Source organism: Pungitius pungitius, chromosome 7, assembly GCF_949316345.1.
Source record: "Pungitius pungitius chromosome 7, fPunPun2.1, whole genome shotgun sequence".
NCBI classification, from domain to species: domain Eukaryota; kingdom Metazoa; phylum Chordata; class Actinopteri; order Perciformes; family Gasterosteidae; genus Pungitius; species Pungitius pungitius.
This window is the reverse complement of record NC_084906.1, coordinates 7,956,958-7,976,253: the sequence shown is the minus strand read 5'-3', so window position 1 is coordinate 7,976,253 and position 19,296 is coordinate 7,956,958. Positions and strand designations below refer to the sequence as shown.

The window sequence follows — 19,296 nt, the reverse complement described above, 5'->3', positions numbered from 1 at the left end:
GAGCTGCCATCTATGATGATAGAAGAAGAAACCCGTCGCTGTTGCTTCTTCCATGGATACAAGGGACGCCGGCGTGGTCGCTATGCTTTAAGCGGGCAGAGACCGGAAAACCCATGAAGCGTTTTATCAATCGTTAATTTACCTCACTGTTTGTGAAATTGTTGCGGATCGTGTGTAAGTTAGATCCATAGCTTAGCCAAATGCTAGCTCACGTTGAGCCTACTGCGCAAGTTATGCATCGACGTATATGACGTCATAGCAGGTTTAACAATGTGGAAACGAGGGGGTCAAAGCTCGGCTCTGGACCGAGCTCAAGCACTGCTGTCCGCCAGGAGGAGCAGCGGGGGGGAAGTTGAGTCTTTCCAGGGGTCCTCAGCAAAAGCAGTGAGTCTGAAGCTTCTAAAATGTCGCCGTGACTCTGAGTCTCTCGCGGCCTCCTGCTTTTTAACATTCGTGTCTGGCCTACCTTTCTCTTAAGGGTACTGTGGGTGGATCTCTGAAAACCAAACATTCAAGCACAAACCCTTTGTTGTCTAGTCTGAGCGACGTGTCCTCGGTCAGCTCAGCGGCTGAGCATGGAGGGGACACCATGCTGGGCTCTGCAACTCCTGCCGCCAACAGCCAGGCCAGAGAACGCCTTTCAACCGAGGTAGAAGAGTTGTCATGTAATTCCCAGGACTTACTAATGCAATGGGCCTTTAGAACCCATGAACAGTGGCATGTATTCAACCCCGATTTGACCACAGGAAGATCTTTTTCTGCTAGGATCTCGGAGGAGGGAGCAGGTTCTTAAAGAAGGCTCCACCAACTGCCACCAATAGCAGCCTGTCACCTGTCTGCAAGAGACAAACGCAGCAGGCGCCTGGACCCAGGTATGGTTCTGTGTGCGTAAGATGAACGAATGATCGATGTATTACAGTCAACTGAACTCACTTCCAATATTGACATTATTGACGTTAAATCTCCACCTTTATCCCCCTCTGGTCAGAAATGTGCCATCTTACCACCGGGGCTCCCAGGCTGCTGCTTTGAGTAGGTTGGCTCAGATTGAGAGCCGCATCCGCAGCTGCAAACAGGTTCAGGGAGATGCCAGACAGGGGCCAAAACCTGGGGAGAATCTAACCTCAGACAAAGAAATCTCACCTGGGCCAGCCGCCCGGTCCCTGGAGGCCCCTGTGCAACTCTCAGCACAGTCCAGCAGTGACCAGAGCCTGAAGGGGATACGTTTCCTCAGGAACAGGACTACAACTGTTAATAACCCAGCAGATAAGGTACCTTTAAGCTTTGTGAACCGGCCTATTTTAGTCCGCACATCTCATATTTGTTGGCATTTTCAGTGAGACTCGTGCTTTTCAAACAACTTCCCTTTCATTACAAAGAAATATAAAGTCAATAATAGAACAGAAGTTGGACACAACTGTAGAGAAACAGAGGCACTTTGGTTGGCATTCACTCATGCTTTTCTCCCTTTCAGATGGTGAACTCCTCGCCTCCTCCCTCGTCGTCCTTAAACACAGCACCACCGGGCTGCCCTGCCTCTCCTTCTCGCCACAGTTCTCCTTTTCAAACCCCGGGACAAGTTCCGGCCCTCTTCAGCCCCCCGGCGCTCTACCCACCCCCCTCTCTTCCCTGTGTCTCCCCATCTCCTCCAGGGAGAGTGGACTCCCCTCACAGGGTGGGGGGTCCAGAGGGTTCCCTCTCCTCCTTCTCAGGCTGCGGGGAGGTGCTTTCTCTAGATGAGCTCTTCTCGGTCGGGCCCGGCTCGGGAGATCCCCAGAGTGAGATGAGTGCCGTTACCTCTGAAGGTGAGAGACGTTACATCAGGGCATCAAATACATTGGGAAAGGTGAACATTAGTGTTGTAGTGATAAGGTCAAAGGTCAGGAGCAACAGTGTTTACCTGTATTGTTTGAGGATTTATTGGTGTCCAAATGCATTTTGTGTGAGAGGAAAAGCTGTATATGGTTCATTAATTATGTTTTATTCCTCGCTCCTCCTCTCATGCATCCTAGATGGACGACAAAGTAAAGAAATCCTCCCTATGTAGTGTTAGAAAGATCGGACAAATGGACAAATATGAGATGCTCTGTAGGGCGCCACAAGTTAATGACTTCATGAGGGGAAATATGCATATATTACATTATACTCTGACTACTAACATCATGACATATAACCATGTCATGATGATACAGCAGCCCCGAATAATGATTAATTTCAAATGATTTAATCACCAGGCGCTTAAAATGTATGAAATGAATGAATTGTAGAAGCACACTAAATAATGTGTTGATGACTCTTCTGTCGATATACACTCTAATTTATAAAATGCTTTAATGATCCTGTGCTATTGCAGAATTCAAGATAAATGTGATGACATTGGACGACCTTGGATTTACTGAGAGCACGCCAGGAGAACGGGTGGGTTTGCTAAAATGTTGACAGTTAGAGATGAGTTGTGTGTATTATGTCATGCTATCAGAATGTGTAATAAATCATATTTATGAATGACAACGAAACAAAACAAGATAACTTTGGCCATTAATTCTATTCACAAGGAGCCTCAACAGGGCAAGCAGCTCAAGACGTCCGAGATAGATTATTTAAAACCTCATTGCCCTTTTTCTTCTATTTGAAGGATATTCGTACGCTTATTAAAGCCATTCTTCTCTCTACAGACTGATGTGTTTACTTTCTTCACTGCTCCTAAACAGAGAGAAGTCAAACACAGCGTCCCTCCTCCGGATTCCCCCAACAGACGTCAAGAGCAGCAGCAGCAGAAGAAGAAGAAAGACGAGCAGCAGGAGCAGCAGGAGGAGCTGCAGGAGGAGCAGGAGGAGGAGCAGGAGCAGCAGGACCAGCAGGAGGAGGAGGAGCAGGAGGAGCAGGACGCGTGGCTCTACCAAAGTGACTTTGACAGTGAGAGCCGGACCGAACCGGATTACAGCGTCAGCCAGGTTTCAGAGCACTTGCAAGGAGATGGAGCTGGAGAGGAGTCTGACTTGGAGCATTCCAACACGTCCCGTAGGAGGACAGAGGACGATTCCTCGAGCACTGTCTCAGATTACAGTCAACATTTCAGCAAAAGTGAGGACTCAAGATCCTGTGTGTCACATGGCGGCCAAACATCATCCCGCCAGTCGAGGAGGCCTAATTCATCTAGAAAGGTTTCAAAAGTAACAGCAGCTCAGACTCGGCATGATCCTCTGGCTTCCACATGGCCCGCTGGTAAGTTGGTGATTTGTACATTTTAGGTGTGTGATCAGGACCATGACAGTAACATTCCTTCCTTTGTCTGCCCCCCCCCACCCCCTGTAGGTGTGGCTGCTCCTGGTCCCACGGTGAGCAGGACTTACATGGATCCCACGCCAGCAGCTGCTTACACTCTCAGTGCAGAAATGGTTGAGGGTAAGAGACAAATGAAAATACAACCAAATGACACATGAAGCACTAATGACACAAATGTTAAACCTACGACTGGATCCAAATGGTAACTCTGGAGGATTAGGGTTTGTTCAAGGATGAAGTTAAATTCAGCCTGCTCTTTCATTCTTTAACTTAATTCAATTCACTGGCTCCCCTTCTGCAGGAGCAGTTTGTCGGCGGTCTGGTTTATTTTTGCCTGCTACTCATTTAAAGAAACAAAAACGATACCGGACTTAAGGATAGATAACCACATGTTATGTGATAAATAATAAAATATGTATACCATGCTATTTATTTTCCGCCAGGAAAAATAATTGTGTGTGTGTGTGTCAGCCCTCAGTACCTCCAACCCGGTTGTATTTGCACTCAATGAAATGCTGAAACAGCAACTTGCCATGACCAGGCGGCTCATGGAAAGCAGGCATCGCCTTCACTCCAGCTTGGTGCAGAGCCTGGGACCACCGAACTACAGATACACCACGCTGGAGGACACCAAGGAGGTAAAGCATCACACAACACGTGGTGGTGTTCAATCCGACCAGTTTAGGTTCTGTCCGTACAATGAAAGCTACTACTAGTCATCACTAGGAGCGAGGGGGGGGGGGTCAGTCAGTTTAATGACACAGAATAAATGAATAACCTTGGACTTTGTTTACGTTCTAAATTCCAGGCCACTTAAAAAAAGGTTAAAACATGGATTGTTGAAACCTGTTGACAATCCACACTAAATATGTCCTTTCCACAGAACATTCGCAAACAGAGACGTCCCAAAATGAAAATGGAGGAAGCCTTAGAAGAGGTGCTGCAGGAGATGAGAGACTACCGTCCCGTCTGAGCTCTGGTGCTGAATGGACTCCTGAGCAGCACCCATGGATTTGTTCATGTCCTTTTTTAGGAATAATTAAATAATGCTTTCCTAACATGGAAGAATTGGGATATTTGTATAAAGGGATTTGAACAAAAGCTCCCTCATTTACAATGCTATCAGACAACCTTCTCCACAGGATATGCAGCACCGGTCAAAGGTTTGGACACACTTTCTCATTGAATGAGTAAACGTGTACAAAACTTTCATTGGTACTGTATTTAAAAAAAAAAAACAGGTTGCCAATATTATTAACATCAGTTTACTTCGGCCTGTTTCTCCAAACTGGGTCTTGTTAGCTGGATTCTACTTTAAACTTACTGACATAATCATACACCAACTGACATAATCATACACCAATTCTTTAACTACAGATGTTAGTGTTGAGGATTGAATATAATCATGCATGCTCACGCTAGATGGCAATTACATGGCTGACCATGTGACCATGGCTCACACGCAAAACATCCTAAATATGGAGTGAACCTGTTGCTAAAGAACTCCACGCACTCCCAGGGTCAGTTGTAGATAAAACAGGGTGTTTTTTCATTGTTTACGTTAAGTCAGGAGTTCTGGACATTGGATATGACCGGATCCTCAGAGGCGGGGGGAGAAGGTCCTCCCCTACGCCAGCTTAAGGCCAATAGAAAACTGTTCTTTGTCTTTTGGGTTATAAAACATGATGTTCTTGCTGATGTTAGTTAGTGTGTGTTCTTCCGGCCTGCGGGCCAGTAGGATTGCTCCTGCCTTTGCAAACGCAGCGCTTATACTTGACCTGTGATCTGATGAATAAATCTACCAGAACGAGAGAAGTAGTTTGGCTGAATTCTTCCGGACGTCCCCATCCAGGCTTCCAATTTTTGAACACGTGCCTCTCTTTTTAAATTACTAACACTAGTATTCCTTCGGGACCGAATTTGTGTATGAACGCACGTCGTAAAATCGATCCTTATCAGGTTGACGTGGTGGTGATTACAAAATTGCGGATTAAAAATAAACCTAGTATTCCTTCGGGACCGCATTTGTGTAGCTTTGCGCGTCATGAAACAGGGCCTATGGAGGTTGACGCGTCAGTGATTACAAAATTGCGGATTATCGAACCGTGTTAACGTGATTGCATTAACAAATATCTTGGTCGCTATGGGTCGCTATGGGTCAATGACGGTGACGCTGTAGTCGATATTGATATAGACAAATTTCCCTTCGGGATCGAGTTTGTGTATGATCACACGTCGTAAAACTGAGCCTTATCAGGTTGACGTGTTGGGTGACTACAAAATTGTGAATTTGTACCAAAAGAAACGTGATAAATATTAACTGTCTGTACGTATGACTGAGGATGAGTCCGCCGTGACAGTTCCTGCAGCAAAAGATGGAACTGACGCTGGGCAATAACTCACAAGTTTGGGTCGGTGTATCAACCACAGTCAGAAGGTCTAGTCGAAAAACCGAACCAAACAATCAAGGCCAAACTCACAAAGATGTGTGCGGTAAACAAAATTACATAGGTAGAGGCTCTTCCCCTGGTCCTGATGCCGATGAGGTCATCACCAGAGGGGAAGACTCACCTCTCACCCCATAGACTGGCAGAATGATGCCAGGACGACCCAGAGATGGAGGTCATATGCCACCTCTGGATGTGTTAGAAATAGAAATGAGTCAATATGTGAAGGCACTAAACTCTCCCACTGAAGCTCTCTCCCAGGTTGTTCGAGCCCAGGCGATCGATCCGGTGAATCCAGAGCCACCACAGGTGAAAATAGGTGACTGGGTCAGGGTCCGAGTCCACAAGAGAAAGTGGGCGGACAACAAAAGTATTTTCCAGGTCAGAAATTGAGTGGCAGACGTGTCTTCTCTTTTTCTAACATAATTGGTTCTTCAAGTCGGATCTCAAGAATTTTTTTCCTCTCAAGGTTTGGACCTGAAACTGTGCACAGGGAGTCGATGACTCTTCTCAAAGTCCTCTGCCCTGGTCCGTTACAGGATTAGTTTGGTTTTGTGAGGCCAGGATCCACTTGAGTTGGAGGAGAGTGACGACATCCGTTTGACTGGCAAACCCGGACTGGTGTTTTTATTAGAATTTATTTTTTAAGTTGAAATCCCTAAAAGTTTCTCTACTCTGAGCTACTGAAAGAAATACGAATGAAAGTTCCGGTTAGCAATAAAACCAAAAGCAGGTTTCTATCTAAATCAGTCCGTGGAAAATAGTTTAGATAAATGCGCTACTATAAAATAGATGTGATAATATAATATAGAATGGGGTCGTTCCCCAGCAGCAAAAGATGGAAGTTATGAAAGCAAAAGATGATGATGGGTTTTGAAAAGGGAACTTGGAAAATTCAAAAAGTTGATGATGGAAATGTTACGCATTTAAGGAAATGGGTTTTTATGTTGAAGAGGCGCAGGAGCGCAAGGAGGAAGAAAGAGGAGACGGTAAAAAGTGAATAACAAGACATAATTTGTGATTAATTCTCCTGATTTGGTTTTTCCTTTTAAGAAGTGATATACGGGAGGTGGTGGATCCCTCTTCAACGGACAACAGGTCGTATGCAAACACAAACACACAGTCATAGACAGATGGGGAACAGGAGAGAAGTAAAGTTAATTAATTAATTTGAATAATGAAGGATGTGAAGTAATACTGTTGCGTGATTCCAGAATTACGCAGATCTGTTATTTTAACCTCAGGATGAACAAAAAAGAAAAATTTGATAAAATGTCACTATCATGGTGAGACTACATACAAACAGCAGCACACAGGATATGTGTGTGCAATTAGGGATCATAGATCTAAAAAAAAGGTTTACAAACGAGACAACAATTGGTATTATCGAAGAATTGTTTAGTTAATCTGATTCTGCAAAATGAATGAAAGCTGTTGAAATGAAGCAGGAGTGACTGATGTGAAAAGGTTTAACTCAACTATTACTATTTTGGTTTAACTTTAAGAGGTTATTAATTAGTTACACAAAGGCTAAAGGAAATTCATGAAGTAACTCCTTAATGTATCTAAGAGAATAAGAACTGGTGACGTGCAGTGAGATGTTTCTACAGAGACTCGAGGTCAGAGATAAGAGATGCACGGGCATTCTTTAAAACAAAGATCAGAGAGGACTAAACAAATCTTTTGAAAAAGTGTTTTGAAAAACTGAGGTGTCCCTGAGCAGTGGACAGATGTGAGGGGTTGCTGTATGAATGCGGGGGAAACAGTGGGGGCCAAAACAGGGCACCTTAAAGGATATTCCTCCTCTTATGGAGCAAGCAGATTCAACACAGTGTTACATGAAATGAATCCGGAGTGCAAATATTTATCTGGGATAAAATTGTATTATGCATTGTACTCAAATACAAGGGCATAAAGATTGTACCTTCGGTTTGGTCTATTATTTAAAAGAATATGCTCACAATTACTGGGATGTAAAGATTTTTACACAAACAAAACGATTCTAGAGGAAAATTTGTGACATTGAGAAACAGATCTACAAAAAAACATAATTGGTAGTACAGCTACTAAATGAAGTAAACTACCGAAGGGAAAAAGCGGGCTCAAATACACGGTACAAGAATTTCAACAGGAAACCACAAACCACCGGATCAACTTTAAGGAAAAACTTTTTGGGGTAAAATACAACAGTGAGATAATGCGGAAGATGGTAGAGACTTTATATGGAGATTTGGTTATTTTGAGCTATGTGTTAAATGAACACATGCTCAACAGGAGGGATGGGAAGGCTGTGGAGCTTTTAGCTGTTAAATTACTTGTGAAGGACACAATCCCAAGATTTAAATTACGAGAAAACATTAGTATGGACTTAATTGAACTAAAGGTAAAGAAAAGGAATATTGTCCGACCATCATAAATGAGATGTTTTCCAAATGAATTACAATGTTTTAAACAAAAGCACAGAATGTTTTAACAAAGACAAAAAAAAGAAAACCTCAACTGAAGAAAATAGACTGAGAGTTGAGAAACTGGACGAAAGGTTTTGTTTTGAACATTACACACAGTGTGTCAACAAAGTAACAACGAATCTGATTTTTACTTTTGGGAAGATTTAAATAATAAGTTGCTGTTTTTAACCAGTCAGCAGGACTGATGGAATAAATAAGAAAATAATGGATGGAAAATAATTGGATCCAATTTAGCTCATTTTTGCTTAAGTCACAAGTAGCATTAGAGGGCTGTAACTTTTGAACTATTGGATAATGGAAGTTATTATTTTACTAAGCTAAAACCATTTGTTAAAGGAAAGGTACAAATGGGAGAAAACAAAGCAGGAAAAAAAGAAGAAAAGAGATTACGTTTTCTGCTTTATGTTTTTCCTCCACAGAAGCTTCCTTATCGGGTCATGAAGGCCACAGAGAGCCTGACATGAACCGAGCACACAGCATAGAGAGACCATCCTGGATCCACCTCATGCAGGATCAGGAGTCATTTATTGCCACATACCCTACACGCATAGAATAATTTGACTTGATGGTTTGTGGGATTTGAGAAAAATAAGATAAAACAAAATCAGATTAAAAAATATAGGCAAAAAACTAAATCAATATAAATGGATAAGAGGTAAGAAGTTGAGCCAATTGCCTGCAGGGGATTGCACTGCTGATGACTCAGTGCAGATACCTGACTCCTCCGAGGCGTGGCTGGCGAACCAGGGAGGTGAGTACAATAAGGTCATCTAGCTGGAACCAGTGAAGAACCCAATTGGAAGCCATTAGGGTCACTTTTAGAGGGGATTAATAACGCCCGGGGGTTTAGATGGGTCTGTAGGATGGAGCTCAGTGGTGAATCTACAACGCAGGGATTGGTGAGCAATGATGCCACCCAGACCACGATTGGACTTACAAGTATTTAGGGTTTGTTGGATTAATGGTAACAGAAATAGAAATGGATACATAGACACACGCATATATATATATATATATATATATATATATATATATATATATATATATATATATATATATTTGTGCTTCGGTTAAAATATATATATATATATATATATATTTTAACCGAAGCACAATTCCTAAATAAGAAAGATAATTAGGGAAGAAAAGTAACAAAACAAAAAAAAGAATCTGTAAAATTGATAGAAGATGTCTGACTGAACTTTCTTCTTCGCCACCTGCTGTGATCTCCCTCGGTACCGCCAACCTCCCCCCACACCACACCAAGGAAGAAAAGAAGAACCAACAACTAGAGCCCCATCAATGAACATCACAAAATGCTTGGACAATCGGAACAAGAGACGACAGGCGTCTGACTAGCAAGAGAAACCAGGACTCATTGGGCGAGTCTGAAGATTCAAAGAATTAAAGAGAACTTTTACTCCTTTGGATGTTGTTATGAAATTGAAACGTTAAGGAAGCAGAACTTTTGGAGAACAAACAAAGACAGTTTTGTCGGCACAAACGATGCCAAGCTGACAAAGTAAGAGCCCTGACGAGAGCAGAGCAGAGGAACTGCACCAGGGACGAAGAAAGAAGAACCAGTGATGGGCAAAGATTTTTGAAACACACCAGTATAGAACTTTGTGTGTGTGATCACCATGACAACGTGGACATCGGGAGGAGGGAGGACTCACATTGGCGTTGGAGAAGGGGAGGAGCAGGTTGGGGGCGAGGTGGACCCCAGTGAAGGTTCAACACACATCACCAATCACACCTCAGTGGGTGAGTTAACTTTAGAGTATGATTGACAAAGTGAACAAATAAAAGCACACACATCCTTTCAGTAGAATGCTGGACTCACAGTTCGGCAAGTAAAAGAATTTGGCTTATTACTGTTTAATTTGATCTCAATGGCTGTATCGCTCCTCGTTGTGTTTGGGTGCCTCTAATACTTGGTATTGGAGGACTAAAGCAGCGTCGGGTGGATGCTACCAGGAATAACCAATTTGAACCAACAGAATTCTCAACAAGACGATGAGAATTGTGGAAAACCACAGCAGGTGGGGGGGAGTCATCTCGATCCCCTGACCGATTATATCAAGGCCTCAATGGCGTTGTTTGAATGAAACTATGACACCGGATTATGAAACAATGATAGGGACAGTGGTGGTTGTAATCTCTTAGAAGAGATCGGCCGCGGTGTTCCCTCCAGTTTCCAATGTTATGCCCTTTCATTGCTGTTGCTAGACAGATTGAAACAGGTCCGTGCACGTATGACTGCAGGACTGAATACTCCTGTCACAAATAAACATTGTCATATTTGCTTTGATTAAAGTCTCAAGTCTGGTCCTTGCTTTGCGTTCACGACATTAGCTATTTTACAAATGTACTTGAATTGACACAATGCAGTTAAAATCTTGAAAACAAGAGTCACTATCTACATAACAGTATTACAACAGAGTATTCAACTCCAGGTTTATAGTCTTCACTGTAGGAAACCACATGAGTGTATTAAAAAACAGAAAGGGCAAGTGAAGTAACAAAATGTTTATTTAAAAAAGTACTGTACGTAGTATGTATACAGTCATACCAGGATTCCCGGTCTTTATCACCAACAATAACTTGAACTTCTAATGATAAGTGCAGGCTTGGAACTTATCTAAAGAAAGTAGGAACATTTATTAGCGTTACTGGGAGTGTTGAAGGCACAAACGTGTCGGTAGACGCCGTCAGTAGGGGTCGTTGAAAGGGTAGTGAGGATGTCCTGCATCCCGTGGGACTCGTTCTCCTTCCACCTGCAAAATACAAAACAAACCAAAGTCTTTATGTTCCCCTGTTGAACCGTGCTGCGTCACTAAACCCAGTCTGGTTCTTTTCCTCTGGGCCAATCGCAGCTTCTGCTTTCCACCAGACTGCTGCAGGAGGCTTTCTGGGCTCACGTTTGAAGTCACAAGTGAACTAAATATAATATCAATAGCAACCAGGAAGAATTCATAAAGCCCACCTACTTGGATCATTGGTACGATGTAGCGCCAGCCCCTGTTCAGAGCTTCAATGCTCTGCATTTCCTCTGCTTCAAGGGTGAAGTCAAACACCTTGATGACAAACACAACGACGTCAACACATCACAGCCCACTCCTTATTGTAAACTCATTTTTACAAGACAATAAGGTGCGCATGTGCATAGTTTTTTCAGCAGACTTAGCTACGTAAGTATTTGCAGGCAGAAATGCCCACATGGAAAGAACCTATATGTGGATATATGCACATATATGAAACCTATATGCAGTATATAAGTACATATATACTGCATATAGGGTACATATATGCTGCATATATGCGTATATATGCTACATATAGGCGACCTATATGTGGCATATATGGGCATATATGCAGCATATATGCAGCATATAGGTCGCCTATATGCAGCATATATGCGCATATATGCAGCATATATGCGCATATATGCAGCATATATGTGCATATATGCCACATATATGCGCATATATGACAATATATATGTTGCATATATGCCACATAAAGGCTAAATTGTGGTGCTTATATGTGCATATACAGACCATATAGGTCTCCTGTATTTCTTATATCCACATATAAGCCCAATGTACACCCAATGTACAAACAAGATATGTCTTATATGGCTCATGGCAGGATCTGGTCATTATGTAGCTCATATCTCACTGTCATACTGTCATACATGATGCCTAGCTCATATTATTATCAAAGCATTAATTAAGAACTAACTATAATAAAAATTCTGCAAGAACTTGTGTAAATGCAAACACGTGAAATTAGTATCACATGTAATGTGATGTTATGGAATTTAACTATGGCAATTAAGTGAGCGGAGATCTATGATGGCTATACAATTTCAAATATTTCTTGTATGAAGTGAGTGGTAAAGAAGAAAATGTATAACAACATCACTCGTGTTTTTCTTTTATTTTGTCAATCAAGCCTTTTTTTTGCAATGTCAAGTCACTTCCACACATTCACATTAATGCAGTTTCTAAATGGCTGAAAGGTCATTAGTCTAAATGTAGCAAAAAAAAGTAATCATCATCCCATATCTATCTGAGCATTTCACTGTGGTTAATTAATTTTAACACAATGTCAACATTTCCGTACACGGTTTTAACGAAGACACTTGTCTTTAATTTGAGATACTTGTACAGCTCCGCTACAGCGTCGCGTGCGAATGACGTCATCAACCGCGCTGGGCCGCTTGTGGATGACGTCATTCACATGCAGCTGCGATCGTATCTTTCGCGCCGAAAGATAACGGCTGGGACTAAGTAAAAAGTAGTAAAAATGGAGACATAGCGAAACGCTGATGTCTCCATTTTTACTGCTTTTTACTACTTGAATGGACTGAGGGTGATGATAGTGGGGCGCATAGTATTTTGGCGATTGACTGTGTCCGGAACTTTTCAGTTCAAGATTTTTTTGCCTCGACTGAACAAAACGAGAAGCTGGTGGAATGGCGAAACGGCCGCCAACCCTGGCCGGTTCACCCAGCCAAATTGACGTGGCAAGTAAGTTATGTTACATTCTTTATGTATATATTACATTAAATTTGGCTCGCACGTAAAGAAGTGTAAAATGGATCTTGTTACCTGACTAGCTTAGCATGCTGGCTGTTAGCTACATTAGCAAACATTAGCTATTTGCTAATGTTAATGTTAAGTCTCTTAATTCGGCAGGGGAAGACTGAGAAGGCTTAAAAAAAGGTAACTGACTGCACCAATTGGTGCTTTAGTTTAAGTTATCTCCCCTCTCTTGTTTCTTAATGTGTATGTTTGTAGGTTTGTAATTGTGTCATCTATGATGATTTAATGTGCTTTGCCAAGATATATGTGCAAGGTGGTGTAACGCAAGTTAATAAGAGTTGGGCTAAAAGTCAGTGTCTTGTGGGTTGACAGTAAAAAGGGAGGGTCTTCCAAAAACAAGCACCAGGAGGGTGAGAAGCAGGAGGAGGGTCATGACAGACTTTCAAAGAACAAGGTACACTACCTGTCTGCATCCTGTGTGTGTGCTGTTACATTACATTACAATACATTCATGGTTCCTCTGTTTCTCCCTCTCCCTCCAAAGGTTGTCGTGAAAAAGAAAAATGTTTCTAAATACGAGACAGGAGGAGGAGGAGAAAGTGGATGATGAGGCGCGTCATGACACAAAGAACAAGGTACACTACCAGTCTGCATTCAGTGTGTGTTATTAACTAAGCTATAGAGATTTTTATGTTTGGATAGTTAGTGGTAATATGTAATTTACTTGCCCCACATGCATAAAATTGTTGAAAAGATGTTTTTCTTCTCTAACAAGACTGCGGCAACAACTAAAAACTCAGCGAAACCACAGGTGAATAACATTATGTAGTAAGGATGAGTATAAACTGTATGCTTTGTAGGATCCAATTATGGCACTTTTCCACTGCATAGTACAGCATGGTACGGCTCGCTTTAAATGGTACCTGGTCTGTTGATGTTCTAAGCGTACCGTAACGGTACTTTAAACGTGACATGAACACACTGAAGTGGTACTTCTGCAGTGGAAAAGCAACTCAGTTAAAGCGAACCGAGCTGTGCCGTACTGAGACGAGTCGTACCACGCAGTGGAAAAGCAAAGCGAGCCGAGCCGAGGCGTTACATGCAGTGGAATAAATCATGTTTGTGTGCGGGCATACCATCGCTTTTTTACTTGCTATTTTTGTATTTCCTTGCACCTCAAGAAAATGTGATGTGTGTGTATATATAAAAAAAACTCTTGCTTACTCCACCTTCATTTTACCCGCCTTTCATAATAATTTTGAAATATTACTTTAAGGTGGGAAGCCAACCAGAGGGGACGGGGAGCAGCTGGTTGCCCTGGACAAAATTAAAAAGGCAGCCATTATTGGTGAGTAAATGCATAAAGTGTTGAGAAGGGAAAACAAAACTTTTAAGACTTTATAAGTTCACCACTTTAACCATAGCCTACTTGTATCAATGTATATTAGGCATCAATGGAGACTGGATAAGGTAGGGCACCCATTATTGTTACTGTATCTGCTTAGCACCTATAATACTAATTCATTGCTTGCTCACTTTTTGATCCCACCTTTCCTTTTCTAAAGCCACATTTCTGGGGTATTGCCCTCAATGTGCTGTAAGGTGTGTAGTCCTCTATTTTGTAGAACATATATTGTTGCAAATAACCTCATGGCATATTGTTGTTGTCTGAAGTGTTCATAAATAATATTCACCCCTCCTTCACCCTTAATCCCCTCTGTCCTGCCTTATTTTGTCTATGCCGGTAATTGATTTGCTTGATTTTAATGCATACCTTCTTGTGTGTGTGTGTGTGTGTGTGTGTGTGTGTGTGTGTGTGTGTGTGTGTGTGTGTGTGTGTGTGTGTGTGTGTGTGTGTGTGTGTGTGTGTGTGTGTGTGTGTGTGTGTGTGTGTGTGTGTGTGTGAGTGAAACAAAAGGTCTTGTTTGCTCAAAGCCCAGCCCAGAGAACACGGAATGTGTTTAAAAAGTCAGGATTTGTTAATTCAGAACAGATGGCTGAATGCCATTCGCTCATTATTGTTACAATATTATTATATTGTCTAATTATTTTTGTCTTCTCTAGATGCTACATTGAAGAAATGGCCGGCAGCCAGCCGAGGGCAGATAGGAACAGCTATAAATTCCAAGCTCGCAGAGATGCGAAGATCCATGAAATGTTTTTTTTTTTTTGTTGTTGTCATTTTTGTACATTTTGATAGTCCTTAAATAAATAATGTAAATTTCCACATTTTGGGCTTTTATTTTTGTTTCCTAGTTTGGATTTTAATAATTTTACTTATAGGTGTATACCTATAAGTAAAATATATAGGTACATTTATGCATGTATATATATATGTGTACATGTATGCGTGCATATATGTGGGCATATATGTGGGCATATATGTGGCGCATGTATGCGTGCATATATGTGGGCATATATGTGGCGCATGTATGCGTGCATATATGTGGGCATATATGTGCATGTATGCGTGCATATATGTGGGCATATATGTGCATATATGTGGCGCATATATGTGGCGCATATATGCGTGCATATATGTGGCGCATATATGTAGCGCATATATGTACATATATAACATATAGGAAAACGGCCAATTTTATATATGTCACATATATATATGTGGCGCATATATGTGACGCATATATGTGGCGCATATATGTACATATATATTATAACATATAGGAAAACGGCCAATTTTATATATGTCACATATATCAATTACCTATATCAAAACATATATTAAAACATATATGTTTATATAGGTTCTTTCCATGTGGGTGGAACCTAAATAAGATATTCTATTATTCATAAAATCATTTTACGAAGGCAATCTTTCTAAAGAACAAAACGAATTGCCTAGTTCTTCAGATAATTAAGACCAGACTTTTTTACTCCACCTGAATGTTCTCTTTGATACGGGACTCTGTCACACTCTTGGGGATTGTCACCACTCCTCGTTGTGATTGCCACCTGCAAATACAACAAACATGCACTTCATGTGGAAACGCACCATTTACGGCCATTAGGCTGCAACATGCAGAGGAACGCTGACATCACTGTGAGTCACGGTCAGCTGTACAGCTTATTGCATGAACCCAAAGGAGCCACAAGATGTGTTACTGCAAGATCCACAGCACCAATTTAATATAGGTCATTAAAGTGCTCATTGCTTTTGATAGAAGAAATACTTTTAGATACTAAACCATTGAAGCACAGGTACCTTCTCTCTAGTTTCCTTTAATAACACGCCAGTACTTAAATGCAACAGGGAATGATTTTAATAAAAGCTAAATACAGTAACAGTCAATATTTGGCTGATGTGAAAATGCCTGTGTACATTAAAATGCTGTCTAGTAAAGCAGATTGATGTATAAGTGATCGCCAACATGTGAACGCCTTTAACAACCTGATTTAAGTTTTTCTTGTTTTAAGTTTAGAAACTTGAACATTCTCCTTTAAAAAAGTAAATAAATTGGGGTACAATCTAATTGGCGAAGTAAAATCACCTCAGGATAATCTGAGCAGGGGACTTTTTGTATTTCTCCCCGAGGGAGGACATCACACGCTCCTGAAGCAGGACGGGTTCATCCGGATGCTTCCAGGCCCGGTCAGAGGAGCCCAGAGGGCTGTAGGCCGTCATCACCAGGCCCCGGTCCCGACAGTGGGCCAACAGCTCTCCCTGGGACAGGTACGGGTGGCTCTCTACCTGCCCAACCAAAACACAGAGACCGGGGCGTTCAGAGAGCCAACGCGCGCTACACGTGGTGGGAACCGCGGCCACAAACAGCCTGTACCTGCAGGACGGTGGGTTTGATGCTGGCGACCGACAGGACGTCGTCTATCTGCCGACTGTTGAAGTTGGACAGGCCGATGGATCTGACGAGGCCCTTCTCTACCAGCTTCTCCATGGAAGCCCAAGTCAGCTTGTAGTCTATGTCGTCGTACAGCAGGGTGCCGTCCTCCTTTTTGGGGAAAGGCGCATCTCCTTGTCTGGGAGACACAGAAGTGAGGCCCACATTGCATACCGGTGAAAACTGGAGTTTTGCTTTCCATTCATTGTTAGAGGATATTTGAAAGTCCTCTTGGCATAAAGAGGTGGAGCTCACTGAAAGGCGTAGGGCCAGTGGATGAGGTAGAGGTCCAGATACTCCAGCTTCAGGTCCTTCAGGCTCTTCAGGAGGGCCGGCTCCACGTCCTCCGGGTGATGCCGGTTGTTCCACAGCTTGGATGTGATGAACACGTCCTCTCTTCTCAGTGCCTGGTTGGCGGACAACACGTCAGGGAAAGTCCGACTTATACCTTGAGCTTCTAATGCAACTTTTGTGGAGCTGTTCTACCTTGCCGGGGCCGAGGGTCTCCTGCAGGGCTTCGCCAATCTCGCCCTCGTTGCCATAGATGGCTGCACAGTCGATGTGGCGATACCCAGCATCCAATGCCCAGATAACAGCTTGTTTCACCTGGGAGAGGGACACAACTGTTGTTTGGCAAAAAAGTGCTACATAGATGCACAGGTCGTCGTCAAACATTTGGATTTACAGCAGCATTAAATTAAGTTGTGGCTAGATTGGGGAAACAGAATGGGCATCATTGACCGTACTATAAAGTTGTCCATGTAAACATCCAGCAGTTACAGAGCAAATCAGCACTTTTTTTTAGAGTATACATATATTTGCTATTCTTTTAGCTCTGCTTGGTCTCCACCAGGTCCTCCTACTTTTGTCTGTGTGCGGTTTAGTGCAGAGCAAGCAGTTTTGAGGTTTGTTTTTTTTTCCACAGAAAACACTTGCCTGCTGGAACAGAGGTCAGTAAAAGCACTGACCTGAAAGAGTGACCTGGAAAATAAAATTTAAAAAAAGGCTCAACTGCTGTGTAGAGCTGACAGGAAACAGGATAATTCCCCCTGGATTCAGCACTATGAGCAACAAGTCACTTTACACACATTATTTTTTAATTAATTTATAGTGCAGCTATTTAGTTTGCAAATACAGATCTACTTTTGGATATAGAAGGAGGGAAAGTGGAACTCAATGTGCAGAGACAGGAAGCAGCTTTACTTTTACATTCATCTTTCTGACTAAATTGGATTAAGAATCCTGTTTTTCAAACACAACACACACTCCTTTTTTGAAAAGAGGATACACGTGCAGCATCTACCTTTCCGGGTTCACTCTTCCACGTCCCCAGTCCAAGGAGGGGCATCTTCCGCCCCGTGTTGAGAACTGCAAAGTCATTCATGCCTCTCAGAAGCACCTTGGAAGGACGAGGAGAGCAGGATTCAGTCAGTGAGCGGCCTCACATGTTCAAAGATGCAGCTACAAGAGTTTCGTATAAAAATACCTGTCTGTCGTCCGCCTCGGGATATTTGATCATACTGTATAATACGATTTTTGAATTGGAGCCTAAAAAGAGGTTTCAAACGATCATTATATGCATACTCGCATTCCCCTGAAAGGTAAAACTAAAGGAAAACTGTCAAAAATGTACCTATTTCATATGATTACTGACTGCTGCACTTTGATGCGCTTTATTACATTTGGGGCAACTTATTACTGCATTGTAAATGCATGCAAACACTATTATGTAATTGTTGGCTTACTGTATTCATCCATTAAAGATTCAATTGTTCTATTGTATTTCTTTGTGTAAGACACCCTATTTGCAAAACAGTGGTTCCACATTTTATGGAACATCGAAATTAAGACGGACCGACATTTGGCCATAAATATGAATTAAAAAAATGTGGATTGAACCAGGATGTGATGTGCGGCACCACTGGACGCCTCTAAACGTCTGCACAGCACCACCAAAGCCTTCCCTCTTGGCGCAGGCCAGCAGACAGAAAGAAGAAAGGATCACGCATCGGGACAGGCTGTCCGTGTGGTCACCGAGGATGACCGAGGGTCAACTCACTGCTCGGTGCAAAACAACGGGCTAGAAAACTAAACGCACTGCTGGCGTTGGCTTCCGTCTGTTAAAAACATCTCCTTCCTCGCCGCTCACTCAAGGTCAGACCTTTTCTTCAACGCTCACTCACCCGCGCACTGCCTGCTTCTAAGCACAAACAACGGAAAATCTGCTTTAAGACTTCACACGTGAATGACTGCATTAGAAATAAGACAGCAGGAGCTAAGCTCCCCTGAAGCTTGCGTCTGCAACTTACTGTTTGTAGATTTTAAAACGTGCGGCTACAAGCGAGGACCTCTTCTCGTAGTCCTCCGAGTCTGCAAGACTGTCGTTTTCTGCCAAATGTTCAAAAACACCACCTCGTTTTGTTGACATTTCCCTTTTCCGGGCTGCTGACTCATCTGTTTTCCTGTTTCCTGTTTCCAGACATCACGAGGAGATGACAGATAGCAGAGTCAGTTTTTATTAAACCAGGAGACACTTCGATGCCTAGCCTATGATATTAATGACACAATAACACGGGAGGGACTTTCTCTCCTTTCCATTAAATGATTAATACTTTAATGACCACATACATGTAACTCATATTCAAATAACTAAACCATATACAAAAACTGTGTGATTTTAATGACAATGTCA

The 19,296-nt window shown here is 42.3% G+C and overlaps 2 protein-coding genes and 1 long non-coding RNA gene across 10 annotated transcripts; 2 read left to right on the top strand and 1 right to left on the bottom strand.

Moving 5' to 3' along the window:
* On the top strand, positions 1-4,721 carry c7h19orf44 (chromosome 7 C19orf44 homolog). 2 transcript variants are annotated; one of them, XM_062563629.1, is made up of 10 exons: positions 1-384; positions 538-649; positions 766-872; positions 989-1,271; positions 1,475-1,805; positions 2,354-2,418; positions 2,712-3,225; positions 3,316-3,405; positions 3,757-3,923; positions 4,169-4,721. In XM_062563629.1, exons 2-10 carry the CDS (start codon positions 590-592, stop codon positions 4,256-4,258), a joined length of 1,707 nt encoding a protein of 568 aa, XP_062419613.1. In that variant the 5' UTR covers positions 1-384; positions 538-589; the 3' UTR covers positions 4,259-4,721. The 2 variants fall into 2 exon arrangements, with proteins under 2 accessions (XP_062419613.1, XP_037324577.2); XM_037468680.2 differs by having other exon boundaries at positions 479-649.
* Positions 4,722-10,714: 5,993 nt separating this feature from the next.
* On the bottom strand, positions 10,715-19,163 carry akr1a1b (aldo-keto reductase family 1, member A1b (aldehyde reductase)). Of its 4 annotated transcripts, XM_037468684.2 has the most exons (11): positions 18,914-19,163; positions 18,788-18,804; positions 18,091-18,152; positions 17,908-18,003; positions 17,091-17,210; positions 16,860-17,011; positions 16,548-16,743; positions 16,260-16,459; positions 15,651-15,723; positions 11,191-11,277; positions 10,715-10,977 (listed from the first exon to the last, which is right to left on the bottom strand). In XM_037468684.2, the coding sequence occupies exons 1-11, from the start codon at positions 19,030-19,032 to the stop codon at positions 10,912-10,914; spliced, it is 1,188 nt and encodes a 395-aa protein (XP_037324581.2). In that variant the 5' UTR covers positions 19,033-19,163; the 3' UTR covers positions 10,715-10,911. The 4 variants fall into 4 exon arrangements, with proteins under 4 accessions (XP_037324581.2, XP_037324583.2, XP_037324584.2 ...); XM_037468686.2 differs by lacking the exon at positions 18,788-18,804 and having other exon boundaries at positions 18,914-19,043; XM_037468687.2 differs by lacking the exons at positions 18,091-18,152; positions 18,788-18,804 and having other exon boundaries at positions 18,914-19,058.
* Positions 12,324-14,977, top strand: LOC119229565 (uncharacterized). 4 transcript variants are annotated; one of them, XR_009956679.1, is made up of 6 exons: positions 12,329-12,735; positions 13,123-13,204; positions 13,295-13,385; positions 14,027-14,098; positions 14,199-14,220; positions 14,815-14,977. It is a non-coding gene; the product is annotated as an uncharacterized LOC119229565 (long non-coding RNA). The 4 variants fall into 4 exon arrangements; XR_009956680.1 differs by having other exon boundaries at positions 12,324-12,735; positions 14,027-14,352; XR_009956681.1 differs by lacking the exon at positions 14,815-14,977 and adding an exon at positions 12,904-12,930 and having other exon boundaries at positions 12,327-12,735; positions 14,027-14,770.
* Positions 19,164-19,296: the final 133 nt, after the last annotated feature.

Bases quoted from the DNA above. Each gene is read 5' to 3' on its own strand.
- c7h19orf44 (XM_037468680.2), top strand. From the start codon at position 271: ATGTGGAAACGAGGGGGTCAAAGCTCGGCTCTGGACCGAGCTCAAGCA. The intron at 1,272-1,474 runs GTACCTTTAAGC...TCTCCCTTTCAG, and splicing joins TTAATAACCCAGCAGATAAG to ATGGTGAACTCCTCGCCTCC. The intron at 3,226-3,315 runs GTAAGTTGGTGA...CACCCCCTGTAG, and splicing joins GGCTTCCACATGGCCCGCTG to GTGTGGCTGCTCCTGGTCCC.
- akr1a1b (XM_037468684.2), bottom strand. From the start codon at position 19,032: ATGTCAACAAAACGAGGTGGTGTTTTTGAACATTTGGCAGAAAACGAC. The intron at 17,012-17,090 runs GTAGAACAGCTC...TCCGCCAACCAG, and splicing joins AGACCCTCGGCCCCGGCAAG to GCACTGAGAAGAGAGGACGT. The intron at 11,278-15,650 runs GTGGAGTAAAAA...TTTGTCATCAAG, and splicing joins GTATCAAAGAGAACATTCAG to GTGTTTGACTTCACCCTTGA.